The sequence below is a fragment of the Camarhynchus parvulus genome, chromosome 4A (assembly GCF_901933205.1).
Source record: "Camarhynchus parvulus chromosome 4A, STF_HiC, whole genome shotgun sequence".
Lineage (NCBI taxonomy): Eukaryota > Metazoa > Chordata > Aves > Passeriformes > Thraupidae > Camarhynchus > Camarhynchus parvulus.
In genome coordinates, this window is record NC_044600.1 from 7,473,277 (window position 1) to 7,491,949 (window position 18,673).

The following is an 18,673-nucleotide window of genomic DNA, read 5'->3' on the forward strand; positions in this document are numbered from 1 at the left end:
CAGAGGGGTCAAAGACCAAGGGCTTAAAGAATGGTTACATTGATAAAGGACTCATCTAGAACAAATACATTTCTCTATTCTGCAATTCTGACTACTTTGATAAGATTATTTCAGCAATTCTTCTCACCTACAGCAGGAAGCCTGGCAAACCAAAAGAGACAGAAGATGGTTCCTGCATGAATATTTGGATCTATCTTTCCGTTAGCTACCTGCCAGCAACAGAATACTGCTGATTAAGTTACACAGTTCATCAATAACTAAAACGTGGGAAAAAGACAGCTCATTTCTGGAATCAGCAATACAGATGCCCCTTCTTAGGAGCTACTTATATTCTTACTATGCACAGAGACTTCAGGCATATGCAGCACAACAAAAAAACCTTCTTGAATGGACTGTAATACAAGAGAATGAATCTGATTTGTACACATGTGGGGGAGATTTTTCCATGCTGTCCCATGAGGTAGGTATACATCCCACCCATTCCACAGAAAAAGAAGAGGCACTTATAGTTCAGCAACTTACTACCGTTTTATCTCAAATACGTCAGGTTCCAATTTCCCATGCCATTTGCTAACCCCACCTACCAAGAACTGTCTGTAAAGTTACACAGATTAAAGATCCTGTGTCAACAGGGTAGAGCCACCAGTTACAAAACTCAGGAGGAATTCCCATGAGCGCTCCCCTCAGACTGCCACAGGAAAAGAACACCTTAAGGGAAGTGACACGGAAGTAAAAACATGTTTTTAATTCTGAAAAATGTATATGGAGCTCCTTAAAATTAGATTTGTGTTGAGGCTGCTGAGGTGAAAGTTGAGAGAGCTGTGGCACAGCTGTGACACAGCTGCACTGCCAGCCAGGTCTGAGCTCACACATCCGAGTCTCCTCCCTAGGAAAGGAAGCAAAGTGGACCCTGGGACTGCTCCATCCATTCCCTGGGGCACAGCAGCTGGGACGTGTCCCCTGGCCAAGGACAGTGTGGGGTACCCAGGGCTTTGCAAAGCACCCAGGCAGGGAACACCTTTTTCCCAACTCGAGTCTGTGCCTGACATGTCCACACCTCTGCACAGCTGCTGAAATTCAGAATAAAATGATACACAACAGAACAAGCTCATGAAAGTTTACAGAACTTAAATATTTATTTTTAAACCATTTTAAACCCCCCAAAACATTGAAATAAGCTTCATCTATAAACAGATTTACAAGACTAACAACTACAGAAGCTAGAGGAGCACTACAATTTGTTTCTGTGATGCAGTTATTTTGTAAAGCTTCAGATCAACTGTATTTACAACTTTTGCTGCTTTTACATTTATAAAAATATTTATTTAATCCATAACATTATTGTTTTCAAAAACTATTTCCAGACTTTTTTCTCAGATATAAATTCTAATTGAATTTCAGTTATATAGCAGATGAAAGTTTTAAACAGAAACTTTTTTTTAAAATTAAAACAAGGAGTTAAAAGTAATTTTTTTTACAGTGTAGGCACCATTGAAAATAATTGTCCTTGGCATATCTAACCACCATCTCTCACAAGTGTCCTTTATATAAAAACGATGTAATGGCAACATTTGACGAAAAATGCAGTATTTACTTGCACACCATTACTTTTTCAATATTTGGCAGATATATTTCAGATTCTTTAAAATGACTTTTGTGCAAAAACAAAATGTGCAGGTCTGAACCATAAAATAAACACACCCAGCCTTTATCAAAAATAAATTTACACCAACAGTTCCACAGCTAAGTACTGAAAAACAACCCCAGTTCAAAACTTCAGCATAATATACATACTGGGTTGAAAAAGGGAAAAAACCAAATCAAAACAAAACAACAGAAGAGATTACCCATCTAGCAGTACCATAAATATATAACTGAAAGCAACTTTATAGTCTTACCTACTTTTTATGAAAAAAATCACTCCGTACTGCACAGTACTACCTTTTTGTGAAAGAATATCTATAACTCAGTTATTTGCATATTAACTGGTAAATACATATTTAAAATACACTTTCAGAAAATTATAAACAAATGATGTTGATGTACTGTATTTAATGTATTTCAGAACAAAAATGTGTATAAATATCTTACAGGAGAAACAACACCACCACACAGAACGCTGGTGTTACACCGATACCTGCGGGTGAGGTATGTAACATGCGACGCTCGGCTTCTCTGGCTCCCTTCCACCCAGGCATGTAGACTCAGAGGAAAAAAAATTAAATTAAGTTAAATTGGACTTCAGGTTTTGTCCATTATTGCCGAAAGCCCCACCCCCTCAACTGTATTGCTCTAAATTTTCCTACCATGATGATATAAGATTGAGTTACTACTTCAAAACCTGTTCTAAAAGGTAATACACAGACTGTACATCAGGATAGACCTGTTGCTACATATCACCTGCAAACTATTGCCATATTGCTCTCAAATATATTTAATCATAGAGCTGCCTAAAATACTGTACCAATTTAGAATTAAAATAGATACTGTTGCAGGTTTGTTTTTCAGGGCACGATAACTATATGCTGGTTGAAGCAGGTGCTACAGCAATACCCTTGCCACTACATTACATGTCTTGAATATGCTTGTGAAAAAGCTATTTTTCTCTGAAGCTCGTTAGTGATTTACAAAAGTCTAACTCATGAATATAAAAGACCTGTACAACTCCATGTACAGGAACAAAATAGCATCAAAACATACTGTACTTGCACATTCTATTAACTAAAGTAATGGTTATTTCTAAAAGCAAAACTGCACCTCAACATTTATCAGATTAAACAGGTGAAACTACAATATTAAAAGTTGTTCTTTACAAAATAATTTCCTGAAAATATAAAACCATGTGCACTGCCACAAAATAGTTGAGTAGGTTCTTCAAATCCTCAATCACCATCAATATGTTGCAAAGATCCAAAAGGCACAAGGAGCTCATGAGCTAAGCACTGCCAAGCTTGAAGTAGTTTTGGTGGGTTTCACTGGGTCCATACGAAACAGCAGTCAATTGTGTGAAGTTTCTTAGGATGAGTCATTAACAGAAAATCTACAGATAAAAAATGCAAGTTAAAAATGTGTTAATTATATTGTTTCAGCTAGGCAAAAGGCACATAAATGTTTCAGCATCACTAAAGGAGTACATGCCTTCATCTCAATGGTTTATAGTACAAAACCCACCAGAAGTGACATTTTTAAGAAAACATTCCTAGAAGAGGTAAGAAAAAGATTCTCTGTCTCCCCCATTGCCTGTAAATATGCTTAAAACAAACCTGCAGTCTAAATTAAAGAAGCAAGATGTAGCAACTACAGTAAAGCTGTAGCACTTCAAGATCAGATACAGTAATTGTTAGTATTAGTTTTGGTCTCAAACAGAAGTGTTCCCTGTTAACTACAAAGCTAAAGCACTGGACATAGCAGATCTCTCTCTTATCACTAAACGACTTACTTCTGAAATTTCTCCATAAGTTTCTTCACCATCTTATCTGTGATCCCTGGACATGTTGCTTCTGCCACATTGATGCTTTTCTCAAGTTCTTCAATTGCTTTCTTTCTGTTAGCATTATTTGTGTCCTGCTGCTTGAGCTGAGGAGCAAACCAAAGAAGTTAAAACTCAGAAAAGTTATTAGACACACTTGGCTAATACTTTCAAAGAAGATTTTTAAGCCAACACTTACCTCAGCAAACACAGGGGTGATTATCATAGTTAAACAACTCAGGGTTTTAACAAGATCCTGATCCTAGAAGTTAACAAATATGGATTACATCAGCATATTACAACATACATCAGCATATATACAACATACACACTGCCTCTTAACACAGCACATGTGATTTTGGAAGTTGAGCTAAATTTAACAAAGTGTTTAAAATACATTACAAAATCCACAAAGACACAGTACATCAACAAATGTTATGGGATGTTGAAACAGATGCCTGATGACACATCTCAAATAGTGTCATTCAGCATCAGAAAAACAGTTCAGTTTTTCCTCACTAGTAAGAGACTTTAAAATTCCCATCTCTATGAAAGGATACTGATCTACAGTACATCTGCAGAATGTTTTGCATTTGAGGCTGACAGGGCATAGGAAATATCACTAACATGCATTATCTCTTGAACTGCAAAAAAACCAGTCAGTTCTTATGAAAAGTGAAGTTACTAAGTATTATCATTATCTTCCTTAAAGTGGCTTCAGAAGCAGCAGTTAGAAAGAAGAACTCCTCTGTCTGTACGCACCGTCCCGTTCTGGAGCTTCTTTGCATCCGGCTTCTTCCGAACTGTAGTGAAGCTCCACTCAGGGTGAGAATTATTCTCTTTGTTGCTAGACTCCCTGAAACAAAAAAGGGCATGATGTACATAATACCAGCCACAACAGAACACCAAGCAAACACAGGTAACCTAAATACATCACAGGTCTTATCAGGATTAGTTCCGTACTCCTTAAAATAGGAAGAGAAACATGTATTGAAACATTAACTGAACTTGAGGCTGAATAAATTGAAATGTGATCAAAAGCAAACAGAAGATGGTATCTACCTACAAGGCTTACCTTCTCCCATGGCATCCCATTTAAGAGTTATGTGATAGCCAGAAAAACAAGACACTTACAGAAAGCATGTTATTCCCCAGGCACTATGCAAACTTCTTCATGCACCTCAGCTTTGCTCTGCAGTATCTGTAATTGTGACTCAGTGGTTTTGGTACAACCACTGGCCTCAGACTAGGAAATAGACAGCACTTAAACAAAACTGAAATTGGGTTTAAAGAAAGAAAATTTAAAGAGGCAACAAGCACACGGATTGACTTATGTGTTACTCTTTAGGGCCATACAGGGAATTTTCCTGGAAGAAGACAATTAAAAAAACAGGACCAGAGACACGTGTACAGAAATGGTGTTATTACACAGAAAAACTGCAGCAAACCCACTTTAAGAACATTACTGAAACCAAAAAATCACACCCAAAAAAAGACTACAAAATAAACTTACGAATCTGAACCATCTGAATCACTTTCATCACTACTGTGTCCCTCTGCTTTCCATCTCTTAAACCTATCAATCAGTTCTGTCAGATAGGAAGTCTTCTTGGCATTTTTCATAATGAATTTGTGCTTCAGAAGTTCTTTTGCAGTGGGGCGCTGTAAGAAACACATTAAATATTTAATGTCATGCTAACATTTCATGATTTTAAATGCTAATAGGGGAGACTTAGTAAGACAACAGACTTCTAGAGCTAACTTGTATAATATCAGGAAATCAGTGAAACAGGAAGTCAGAAAAGCCAGTAATTCACATTTACGAGCACGCTAAAAATATGATCAAGTCACCCGTAGACTATAGAGCTTATCCTTCTACGTTAGAAGGTCACACCCAGGAAAATGACTAATGAAAACTCTCCAGTGCAACATTTCCTTGTAAGCTGAATTCAAACAGCAAAAGTTGTGCTGAAGAAAAGGATTTCAGATGATTCTCTCCTCTGTTAAAGGTTCTCTTCTGATATTATTCTAGTTTAGAGTGCATTTTAGCAATCTGCCTCTGCCACTGTAATTTCCTTCAGCACTCTCCCTCCTCCTTTTGATTATTTTAAACACAGCAAACCATGATAGAGACAGAGATATTAAAAAACACCATTAAAATTCACAGTGCAAAGTATAGTCCCTAAAATGATTCAAATCACTGAAGATGCACAATGCCAGCAAAATACTTCACAAGCACAGGAGATCAGAAAACAAAACTGAAACATCTTCACACACACGCACACACATTTATCTACTCACAAATGTTGGGTCCTTATTCAGACATGCATCAATGAATTCTTTAAAAGGTTTACTGAAGTCTCCTAATAAAGTGGGAGGATTGTTTTTCGGAATGAGGAACAGAACTCTCATTGGATGCATATCCGAGTTGGGAGGCTCCCCCTTGGCCAGTTCAATTGCAGTGATGCCCAGTGACCAAATGTCAGCCTGAGAGAGGGAAAAGGGACTGTTAATACAAAATTATGGGCTGTCATGACTAAGTATTCAATAACTGACATCTTCACAGATAATGCATCTATGTAATAAAATTAATGGTGGCCTAAGTAGGTAATACAAACATTCCCTTCTAACACTTCAGGAGCACTAGACACACAAAGACCTGACTGACTCAATCAGCGTTTAATGACAAACATCACGGATCATCATTTTTGTTGCAGTTGGTGTTCTAACACTGCCAGCAAGTTAAATGGACACCTAAATTTACACACTTTTGGGAAAGCTTCAGAGATATTGATCTTCCTTTGATATTTTCCGTATGTTAATGACAAATTGCCACAAATTTCCTATGTCTAATTCAGAGTTTGTTTAGGTATCCAACCTTGTTTGACAGCTCACTCTAAATGAACAAGGCAGAAAGCTGAACCGAATCCAACAGGGGATCACTTAATTTCTTTCCTAACAGACTGCTTGATGAATTTAGCTGAAGAATTATTGACAACTAGTTAGACTTGAAACACCAAGTTCACAGTGTAAGTCACAGCAGAATAATTAAGTACTATTTATTTTAGCTAAAAGCATGATTGTAAACAAATTCTGCCTTTGTATCAAAACACAGTATGATATTTGGATATCATATATAAAATACTAGTATTCTAAAATTCTTTCCTGATTTTGATTTCTTTCCCCAAGTGAAATATATAATTACTTGCATCTTTTCAGATGAGCTACAATAGCTACTTAGATCACGAAAGGTGTTTCTCATTAAAAGAGTGTTTGGCAGTAGTCAACTACACTTGGCCCAGAATCATAAACCAAAACTACCCATAGAGTAAACAAGGATTACAATTTACATCTCTCCAATATTCGTTTTTGCTCACAAGACCTAAAATAGCTGTACCTTATAGCAAATAATTAAACTAACTCACTGTTTTTTATTACTGAAATACCATAACCAACAACTGTGTATCGGAGCAAAATTATTTTAAAGAAGAGATGGGGCTTACAAATCTCTGGCACTACTAAAATGTATGAATTTCTAGTTTACTTTCCAGCCTTTTGGAATAGAGAGAGAAGAAAGATTGAAATTCAGTCCAGATACCAAAATAGTCATCAGTATTAGTCTAGGAACTGAAATGTATCCTGTCCAAATCGTTCATCTCTCCTACCAAAGGCTTGTATCTTTGCTCTCCCACCAGCCTACTGGCACGGAAAAAAAGAGGGAAGACATTGGTCTTGCAACACACTGAGGAGATATGGAAGGCAAAAGATTAGGTCGCTGGGGAAATGGACATGAAGGGGTGCTAAAGCTGATCTATACACAGGGCAAGCAGAAGAACAATTATTCCCAACCTGACTGGCCAACACACAATTTTAAAGCAGGGTAGAGAGCTTTTCCAAAATGTCCTAGGGAACACATTACAATGGGACCACGGAAACCCTAAAGAGGAGAATTCCAACTTTTTTATCAGCAAGAACCCTTGTGACAAGTACACAAATTCCTTCAAGTTTCCCTGATCCTGGGAAAGTCTCCTGGAGTGTGAATGCTTTCAGGACACTCCAGATATCCACCAGATTTTTTAAAAAATATATGCACATCATGTAAGTATAGTTTCATGTCTACTATTTGAGAAAAACCAGTAAGAAAGTATTACTTTACACATACCCAGGTTTTTATTCTCTTGATGCTATTTTAAGGTTTTGCCTACAGAGTGTGGGAAGTCCAATGCCAGACTGAAACACACTGCTGTTTCACCAACCACATGCTCTAGGACATCCTGTGGTTTTACACACAGAAGAGGGGACTGTTCCCTCCTTACTGTCATTTCTAGCACCAGCTTCAGCTCTCAGAAAAACATGGAAGAACTCTGCTTTTCTACTGCTAGTTCATATAGGGAAACTCTCCTTTGCAATTAGTCATCCATCAAGAGCTCTCATGACACAGAAAGGCACAAGGTACCACAATGCTACTAAGCCACAGCCACCAAGTTACTTTTTACATTCTGAAGACCTGTGCTAAAATTTTCAGCATTACACGGATCCTCAGAAATACCATTTGAGAACTTATACCCAGAGCTACATGTATAGAAATGTGAGAAGAAATTAACACTTTGGTCACCATCTTGGCTTTAAATGAAGTGCCATGTTCTGGTGGCATTTTACCTTGTGAGTACTTTATCACTGCTAGAATTAAATGCAAAACATTGAACTGAAACCAAATCAACCAACCACCTCACATTCAGGGAGTCGCTCTGAAAGACACATGACATCACCATTTTACTTGGTGACTTTGTACCTGAGTACAATGACAGGTAACTACTGCATAAAACCAATTAAATCCTACTTTTAATTTTATTATTTGAAACCCTGTAATTTCAAATCTATTTTTTTCCTCCCCATACTGACAGAGCTAAAAGCAAAAAATCAAAACAAATGCTGCTGGATAACCAGATTAAAAAAAAATGTTTTACTTACTTTTGAATCATATGCTGATTGCTGAATAACTTCAGGGGCCATCCAAAACGGGGTTCCAACAAAGGTATTTCTCTTAATTTGTGTGTCTGTTAGCTGCCCAGCAACTCCAAAATCAGCAAGCTTAACATCACCTTGTTCTGATAACAAGACATTGGCAGCTGCCAAGGGGAAATAACATAATAACTAATTAGAATACTGTTTTATGGTTTTTAAAGGCATTAACAAAGTAACATTTGAAATGATGCACACCTTTTATATCCCTGTGAATTTTCTTCTCTGAGTGTAGGTAGTCAAGACCTTTCAAGATTTCCTTTAGCATAGTAGCAATCTGGAACTCGTCAAACGGGCCAGCACGCAGCTTCAGAAAAAAGACACATTAAAATAATTTAAGTCTTGTATCTAATTTTTGCCTTGCTCTGATTAAATTAAATCTTAAACCTGAAACATTCTTCAAAATTAGAGAACTAACAAAATTAATGCAATATTCAATGCACTATGTCAGTATTCTAATTGAAATAGGTGCCACTGGAATGATCACCTTCACATCTCTACTGCCAATACACTGAAAATGCTCTTACTCCTCAAACACACTGTCTGTGCTCCCCTCAGCATGCAAAGCACAAGAAAAGCAACAACTAACTTTCCACAAAGTTGTATTTCCCTACAAGCAGCAAACACAGCAAACTGAATTTTGCAATTTGATTAAGTAAATTAAGAAAATTTAAAAATAGGTTTATCTGTTGACTGTGGGTTTTAAATTTAATGATGCAGTTTTCACTTGTCCCAGTATTTTTGATTCCATGCTTGCTTTCGTATCAAGAACCTAACATGCTACTATAAAGCTGCTAATGGATTAAGTGTAAACATTGCACAATAGAAAGCTATGCAAATAAACCAAAAGAAATTAAAGTAAGCAATCAAAAAAATACCAACACCACAGCACCAAAACAGTGAACACAATGAAATTATGGTAAGGTAAAGCGAGGCAAAACTGAAATTTTATTCTTCTAAAATTTTATTCCTCTACAGGTTCAGTGATTTAAATTGGCACTAGGAATAGCTATTTCCCTGTTTCAGACACTCCACAGAATACAATCAATTACTCAAAAGTTCTAGATTATCTCACAGACCCTGCCTCAAAAGGGCCAAGTTCTAAAGCTACAAACTACCACAAGCTATACCTAATTACTATGCTTCTGATGAGTTGATGTGATGTAATTTGATAAAGAAGTTTAAATAGATTTGTGAAGTCAAGCACATACTTCAACTCTCACAGACAGGACTCCTGTTAGTGAAAACATAATTATTACCATTCTGTAATAGTGAAGACATGGTATTTTCCCTTCAGAACACACAAAGACTGAGCTATATTATCTTACAGGAAAGGGTGGGTCTGTAGCATTGCAGCTGAGGCAGAGCTGCCCTGAAACCATGAGGAAACCACACTGACACTCAGCAGACTGTGCTTGTGCACTCTCCAGGCTACACCCTCCATGAATGCCACACTATCTGAAGTAAAAGGCACTTTCATGCTTAACTGAAAATACCTGAACATGGAAAACCCAACATCTTTTAACCAGTTCAAATTAACTGTCTGTGGACACACTCCTCATTCATTCCCAAACTTAAACGAAACATTTTTTACTGAACTGTAATGAATTCTACTTGGAGGAGGTGGGAAGTGATGGACAGAGGACCCCAAACCTCCAACATACAGCAAGAAAAGGACTTCTCAAACTAAAAAAACCCCTGAGAACTGAAAACAAAGGGATGCTTCCTAATGCTTACAGCCAAAGAGCAATTCAGAAAAATTAACACAATTCAATGTGACAGGACTACCATTCCAATTCACAATTTTTAGACCATTACCACATAGCAGTGATGAAATATCAGCTGCCTCCAGGTACTTATTTTTATAAAGTGATATAAAACCACAATGAAATACAGTTCACTGATATTTATAATGAAAAAAAAAATCATATACTTACAAGATCCAAAGCTGACCCTCCACCCAAGTATTCCATTATTATCCATAGTTTTGTGCCCTGTAAAGGAAGGCATGAGTTGTCAAAAGTCCAAGGCTGCCATAAAAAATTTATATATATATTTCAATAGACTACCAGCACACTCTTAGGAAAAGGCAAATAGAGAGTTATTAATCACCTAATTGTATGCAATTACTTCTTGTAGAATGATCACATACCTCCCGTGAAGTCTAATATATTCATTAATAAGTTTGACTTATGTATTTAAAAAAGCAATGAAAAAACACCATCACTACTAACCAATTTCTGCTAAATGATGTCTAAAATTAGTTCACTTAAAGGAACAGAACTTAGAGGGGAAAAAGTGATTAGGCAGTAGTTTAAGTTTTAATTAAATACAAATAATTGTTTAAAACGGACCTTGAGAATATGTGAGTTTCTGCACTTCCTCTGTGGAGATGTCTCAATCTCTAGAACTTGAAAATTATTCTAACACTGATTTCTAGGTACTGACTTTGTCCTTGGCTTGTCACGGCAAAAGGTGGCTGGTTCACAGAAACAAAACTGGAAACACTTAGCAAATCTACAGACTACTTCTTGCTAGAGTCCCCTCAAAAGACAAAACTCAAATATGAATCTATGTGGTACTAGTTGAGAAAATTTCGTGAATAAATATATTTATTTAAAATAAAACCCAGTTATTAAAAATACTCAACTGAACCACAGCTGGTGAAATACACACACTGTGTAAGTTTCCAGCAAATATTTACCAGTGCTAGTTTCTCATTACAGAGCACAAGCTTAGGGCAGGAGTACTCTTTAAAGCCTCTTGCATTCTCCATTGTATACTTTCCCACCCTATGGCCTGCCCAGGGATGGAAATCTAAAGAAAACTCAGCAAGCAAATAAAGGTGCAGTTTCTGAAAGCACCACATCCAATCATCCTAACAAAGTGTGCTCTATTAGATTTATACTAAATTTAAAAAACACACCATTTATGAGAGTCTATTCCAATATTATGATCTCAGCAGGGAAGGGCTGGCTAATTTTAGCAGTTTTTATAAAGCCCAACTTTGTCAGCTCAGAAGACCTGCAAGGAACTCCTGTTCAAGGCAAACATTGTGGTTACCAGACATGTTTGGAGAATTTGACTATTACTTGAAAACAGTACAGGGTGAAAATGAGTAAGTACTGTTTCTCAAACAATGTCTCAAAGAAATTGCTACTATCCACTGTACTCGGGTGTGGGTATTTTCTAGCCAGGCATGAACAACCTTTTTCCTGGCTATTTTCTGTCAGCCAAGTATAAACAGACAGGGCAGAACAACCAGTATCTTTAGATTGTCTCAAAGCTTTGCTGCACAATTCTGGTGGAAGTCTCTGGATGTCACTGTAGGATTTCTCCATATTTAAATCTGAAAAGCTGAGAATAACTTCAGGTTTGTTTTAATTGCAAAAGAAAAGAGCAAGCTCAGGTGGCTGTAATAGTTAAAAGGCTAGATACTGAAAACCTTGGTCTAAATGGCACAAATAAGGAAAACAGTCTTGGAAATCCAGTCATCAAGAGATTTATCTCTATGGTAGTGTTGGAAAGTCCAGCTGAAGCACTTCATCAAGTGCACTTTCCAAATTTGTGTAACCAGAACATGCCAGAACTACGGTAACTTTTAATACTTCTAATCTATTTCTTGCCTGAACTGGTAGGGGAGTAATGCATTTTGACAAGCCATTAAGCTGGAGGAAAATACTCATTTCAGCTATCTAACCTAACTTATCAAGGGGACCCTCCACACCCAATGGTTTATTAATTGAGATGTTAATTGCAATCCAAGTGCAACAGGGGATGAGGAGACAAACACCTCCAACAGGACTTAAATTATCTTACAACCACAAAAGCTGCAATACAGCTGAAGCCCATATGATTCTACCCACATTAGTGAAAGCCATGATACAAAGGTAGAACATTTTATTATTGTACACAAATGTGTTTATTAAGGTGCATTCTCTGACTGTATATATGCTTGCATATCACCTACCAGTATGTTTAGAAAACGCTATTGATCTTGCCAGACACGCAAGGAAATTTAGGAAATAATTACTAATACCTAAGCTTTAAGATTAATTCAGTGGGAAACTCCCATTTGAACTTTAAGATATCTCACATTACCATGATATGGGGCTTTTGTACCTTTTGGTGTCACAATAACTGGCATTAAATTCAACCTCAAGGAAGCTGACCTTGCCATCTTGTACCAATGATAAGGTTTCTCAAGACTAAAATACCTGGTAACAGACAAGTAACACTGCACTGCCAGGAAAACTATTAAAGGACTGTCCATACTTTTAAAATCACATTTACAGGTTGGATATATAAGCTGTAGCTAGTGAACAGCTAGGCTGCAGAATGTCACAAGTTAGTAAGTCAAGTAATTGAAATAAAGACACCCTTCCTTTCTGCCTTTCAGCAGCAGGGGCACCTGGGAGAGCCTGCATGCAGCTGGGAAGCCCCAGGCTCCCTGGGACTGGGCCACTCCAGCTCCATCAGCCACAAGGCTGCCTCTGCATCCTGAAGTGCAAAGAAACTGTCAAGATAGAGAATATGTAGAACAGACCTTATCATTGGTACAAAAGAAAAAAAAAATCTCCCATCTGAAATGTTTGCAATTAGAACCCCCTCACAATTACATTTCTTCTTCCATGTTTTAGTTGTAACAACTTTTAGCTATCAACTATCTTGCTGGAGGGAAAACTCAAAAACTACAAAATTATGACAAGAACAATCTGCATACTCTAAGCTTAGTTAGAATTGGTTAAAAAAGAGTAAGTTAAAACAGAAGACGTTCCACTACAGTTCAACTTGATGAACTGCGGCTTACATGATAAACCTGAAGTCAACACATGGTCTCAGTGGTGATTTCTTTGAAGTAGAAACTATAGAACTTAAAGATTTAAGACAGATCTAGATTACTGAACTAGAGAAATATCAGTTAAGTAGGCAATATCAGTAAGCTGTAGGCAACCTGAATGCCTTTGCACTGAGGGTTTGCTTTGGTATTTAGTCAGGAAAATCCTAAGACTCTTAGAACAGTGTAAAACTACAAACATTTCTAATGGCATTTCTACAGCTTCAGAAAGAGCTACATGTATGATTTAGTAAACTATTTCTAGTTTACTAGAACACTTTAGTAAACTACTTCTAGTTCATAATGCATGATCAGAAACATAGCACACTGGCTCAACTGCTTTGTTTGCCTGTAAATAAAGACACAAAAGAAAAAAAAAGCTATATTCAATTTTGAAATACTTTCTATTTACCTTATGTTCTTTTTAACCATTATCTTAAAAAAGTATTTCTAGGAATTTTTCTGTGATCTATATATATAAATTGAAGTATCCAGGAATAAACATATGGGATCATTATGAATGTGAGCTTCACACTACTTATATCCATGACAAACTGTGTCTGATCTCTGCAGCCTAGGACTTGGCTTTGTAACAGATAAGACATCTTATTTTTCAGAATTTAACCTCAATATTCTTTAACTTTACACAGTCATTTCGTACACAACTGTACCCATTTCATTGTTTTAAAGAGATACTTACAATGTACAGAAAAATTAAATCCTGAATTAAGTACTACACAGCTTAACAATGAGGATGACAGCCACTCTCAAAGAAATAGCTAACAGAAAGTTCCCAGCTAGATCAATTAAGTAAAACAAACAAACAAAAAGTAGACAGACGCAACTCTCAAAATACCTGCTATTACTAAAATGAAAAGGCAGAATAAAAGATTCTTTGCACGCTGAACAAAGCCAATACCCTCTTTCCCCTGAGGAGTCTCAAGCTGAAAGATCTTGAACTAGCAACCAGGGATTAATTTAGTCTAAGAGCAATTTAGATAGAAGATACTACTTAAGAAGTTGCTTTATTTATTTTTAATTACAGAATTAAAGGTATTAATTTATTTGTGGACATTTTATTCATTTTACTTGGGGAATAGCAAGCAGCAGAACTACCTATCATGCTACTCTGGGATGCAAAGCATTCCTGCGAACAATTTTTTACTTTTTGCTGTTGTTGTTTTGTTGGTTTTTATTTTCCAAGAGGAAAGTTCTTAAATGATTGTGAAAGTAACCAAAATTCCACAAACACCTCTCCAAACTCCATGCATAGAAATCTTCCTTCCCCCAAAACTTTCCAAGTGTGAAAAGTAAACAAGAGATCAGCATTAATCTTTCACAATGTATCCATTTAGAACAGAAATGGAAAGAACTCACAGAGTGGTGAGGAGAGTACTGCTGCATTAACATGATCCTACATTTGCCAAGAATTTTTTTAAATTTAAAAAAAAAAAAAAACTAAGAATTTAATAGCTGCATAGCACTGATAGAATAGCTAGACTTTACTTTCCACATCTATATTGCTGTAAATAATGATAAGACTATTTTCTTTCCCTATCCAATCTGTAACTTATAAAGCTTTTTCCACCCCCCACCTCTGAGAAAACAAAGAACAAACAAAATAAATCCCCACCCAATCAAAGTTTAATTCCTCCATTCATAGCTGCTGAAATCACTGTTCAGTTCTGAGATTTCACAAAACACTCTTCCAAGCAAAAACACTGACAAGTAAGAACAACTTTCCATGACTTACTCTGACCTGTTTGTACTTCAGGCAAACAACTGGGCTTTTACAGCACAAAGCTGAAATGATGGATATGCGGGAGAACAGAATTTAGGACTTAGCTCATCACAGAAAATAAAGGACTGTAAAAAAGACTGATCATGTCTGGATCTGCAGCACCATTTGTGCACTGCTCCAGGGGAACCTTACTTGAGTTGAACTCAAAGTTATCTTGAGATGAACCTGCTTGTTCTAATACGCTGTGATGGTGAAAGTAAATCCCACTTCTCAGACATTTATTACTTATTCACAAACACAACAAAAATCCCACTGATTGAGCCCAATAAAGAGAAGCAAAAATGGGTTATATCAATGGCAATTTGTATGTGCAGTCAGGTGTGAAGAACTCACAGTAAACAGCAAAGCCACTACAGCTGTCTTACATTAGCCAAAATGAGAAGTTAGCATTTGGACTATACTAAATATACTGGAAATATTGGAAAAATAACTTGCCCATTTAGCATTAAAATATAAAAGACTGAATACTTTTGCAATTTAAATGGAAAAAAGCAAAATCTACAAAGAATATTACTTAAATTCTTCAAATACAAGTGTGAGACAGAGAATGCTTATCAGAAATCTGTCTCTAAAATGTACAAAACCCCACTACACCTTAAGAAAGCAGAAATGCTGAGAGGGAGACCAAGCACCAAAAAACAGAACCAACCAGAAAAACTTCCCAAAGTGAAGCAAACAAACCAACACCAACAAAAAATCCAAACACAAGCAAATAACCCCTCCCAGATACTTAATATACTTTGAACTATCACTAAAACTTTAGCTTTCATTAAATGTTTTCAGGGATTTTTTAAAAGTCACTTAAAATATGTCAGCAGGGCAAAACATTTAAGCAGTACTTAAGGTGAAAAGTTTTACTCAACATTTTGGTTTTCTGTAGGTTTTAATTTTTCTTTGTTTGTTAAATTATGCCTTAGATAATATTTCACACAGTGGTTACATAATTCTGCTGATGTCAGTGTTACTTTGTCTCAGGCCTACTAAGCTGCATAACTGCCAACACATTTTACATGATGCAGGGTTTCTTTCCTCACCAGAACAGCTTTTGCTTTTGTAACTATGAAGGTGTATTTCTTTTGCTCAGAAAGGCCACAAAATTGTGCTAGGGATTGTGGAGGGAGGAGAGAAAACCAAGGCCCAAAAGCAATTGCAGAAAGAATAATTTATCAACTCTGCTCATTCTTTAGCCATTTTGTGCAAACCCCAGGCCCGAAGAGCAAACAGCAAAAAGAAAAATGAAGTGAAAAACTCTGTTCAAAGAAAAAAAAAACACCTACTAAAAATGCCAAGTTGGCATGATAAATCTTCCTTAATTTTAGAATGATTTTCGTAGCAACATTCTTTGCGCAATATTATACATTACCTTTAAATATGATCCATAGTATTTTGTTACATAAGGACTATCACACTGACTTAAAACAGTTATCTCTTGCTGTATATCTTCTATTTCATCTTCTGCTTCCTCAAGGTCTATGATTTTTATGGCAACCACTTGCTGTGTCCGATTATCAATTCCTTTGAAAACCTCACCAAAGGAGCCCTTCCCAATGCGTTCCAATTTTGTGAAGAGTTCTTCTGGGTCTGCTCTGTGGTTCTAAGAAAAAGAAAAACAAAGGGAAAAAAGACACATGAGTTGCCTAATTTACTTCCAAGTTATTAGCCCTCATTACTCCCCAAGAAGCACACCATCCAGATTTATCATCACCAGAAGGGTTGCATCAGGTAAATTTATTTCCTACACACTAACTTCCAATTCAGCTATTAGTTACAGAACATACATTATGCAATTCTGTCAAAGGTAAGTGAGCCTTACCAGGGAGGGAGTCAGGTACAAACCTCATTTCACTTCCTCACATAACCACCCTTTAGAGAACAGAGCTGTTCTTAACATTAATCCTGTCTGTGCAGGAATTCAGAAGACTGAGGAATGCAATTACTGGCACAGGACCACCACCAACATCACCCAGGCAGAAAAGGTTGGGCTTCCCACCTGGCCAAGAGCTTGGGGCAGGCACAGCCCCCTGTCATGGAACACAGTGAGCGGTGCCCAGGAGAGGATGGCACGACTGCCAGAGTCTGAGATCAGCTGAGACCAGGTGTCTTTGGGGCAGTTAAAAGGGCTGACAGAAAGATGAGCCAAAGGGACAGAGGTGTTCAGCAAGGAATGAGAAGCTGTCATGGAGTGCTGGACCCGTGGCACTGCTCAGAACTGGCTGGTATCACCACACGTGCCTTACAGAGGGGAGCAGAGCACTGCTGAGGACACTGCTGGTTTGGAATCTCTGCTGAATAACTACTCTTAAAATCACCAGACTGGTTATTATAAAGATATTTTACATTTCTTAGTCATCAAGTAGATTTTTTAGTAGACAAGTAAGTCAATTTCTTAGTGGACAAGTAGTCGGGAGGGCAACAAAAAGGAAGCAAATTCTCATTTTCCCTCCAAGATAAAGCATGCCATGTAGCTTAGAGAACCTTGCATTTCCCAACATCAGAGCACTGGCTTTTGAAGGACATGGATGACACACTCCACAGTTTAACAACACAGAACTTGAGATCAGAGTACAAAAGTTTACAGAGAAATGTTTTGAAGAGGTCAGACAGACACACCAAAAGAACAGAACAGCCCATGCTTTGCAGAGCAATAGAATTAAACACTTACTGCTATCAGAACTGGGCAACTGAGTGCACAAATCAGTGTTGAATAAAGAAACATCCCTGCCTGAAAAATCCCTCTAATTCAGTAAGGAGTTTTGAAAATATGGAAAAAATGCTTTGCTCTGCATCTCTCTCACATTCCAAAAGTCAGAACCAGCAAAAGAAGCGGCAGGTTTGGCAAAAGCAGACATTTAACCTAAAGTACAGATTACCCTACATAACCAAATACTCAAGTATCAACATGAAACTCCAGAAAATAACTTTACATTGGTGTTCTTGCAAATTCCTGAGAAAATCTTTACTGGGAAAAAAAAAGCATAAGCTAGTCCAAAAGGAACAGTCCCATTTTCTTACATCTGGACCCTTACTGCTGCTTCTTCCCTTTGACCAGAACCAGAATTTATTCCACAATATGGTGAAATTAATCTGGAAACAGATTTAGCTAAGAGTTAACCATATGATTTTCCAGGTTTATTTTCAGCTGAATCAGTCCACTGCTCATATATACCAAGCTGTTATTTCTGTTATCACAAGAGGAGGGAACATGAATTAGGACAGCAGATTCATACTGATCCGGGGAGGTAAGATTTCTTGATTTTGCAAAAAGACAAGACACACTGCTGCTCCTGAGCAGCACATTACAACTGGGAATGAGGAATTTCACTTTTGTCTATAATGAGCTCATTGGTACTCTACTCCATTAAAAACAATTCTTAGAAATAGTTAAACAAAAAAATTGTATTTTCTTCTGTTGATAGAGACAGTGAAAGACCTAAAACATGAACAAATACACAATCAAAGCAAATGAAAAGGAAAAAAAAAAAGAAGAACCTATTTGGTTTGAAACCTGGAAGAAATAATTTTGTTATACTGGGAAAGAAAATGA

At 37.0% G+C, this 18,673-nt stretch overlaps 1 protein-coding gene across 1 annotated transcript in view; it reads right to left on the reverse strand.

The window, feature by feature from the left end:
- Positions 1 to 1,113: 1,113 nt before the first annotated feature.
- The window catches only part of STK26 (serine/threonine kinase 26), a 30,862-nt gene continuing 13,302 nt past the window's right edge, over positions 1,114 to 18,673 (reverse strand). Inside the window, exons 3-12 of the mRNA XM_030967370.1 lie at positions 16,493 to 16,723; positions 10,429 to 10,485; positions 8,690 to 8,798; positions 8,441 to 8,598; positions 5,771 to 5,956; positions 4,983 to 5,131; positions 4,232 to 4,325; positions 3,669 to 3,731; positions 3,440 to 3,576; positions 1,114 to 3,040 (exon numbers count right to left, since the gene is read on the reverse strand). Of these exons, the coding sequence (XP_030823230.1) occupies positions 3,016 to 3,040; positions 3,440 to 3,576; positions 3,669 to 3,731; positions 4,232 to 4,325; positions 4,983 to 5,131; positions 5,771 to 5,956; positions 8,441 to 8,598; positions 8,690 to 8,798; positions 10,429 to 10,485; positions 16,493 to 16,723 (1,209 nt within the window). The 3' untranslated portion in view covers positions 1,114 to 3,015. The remainder of the gene's footprint in view (positions 3,041 to 3,439; positions 3,577 to 3,668; positions 3,732 to 4,231; positions 4,326 to 4,982; positions 5,132 to 5,770; positions 5,957 to 8,440; positions 8,599 to 8,689; positions 8,799 to 10,428; positions 10,486 to 16,492; positions 16,724 to 18,673) is intronic.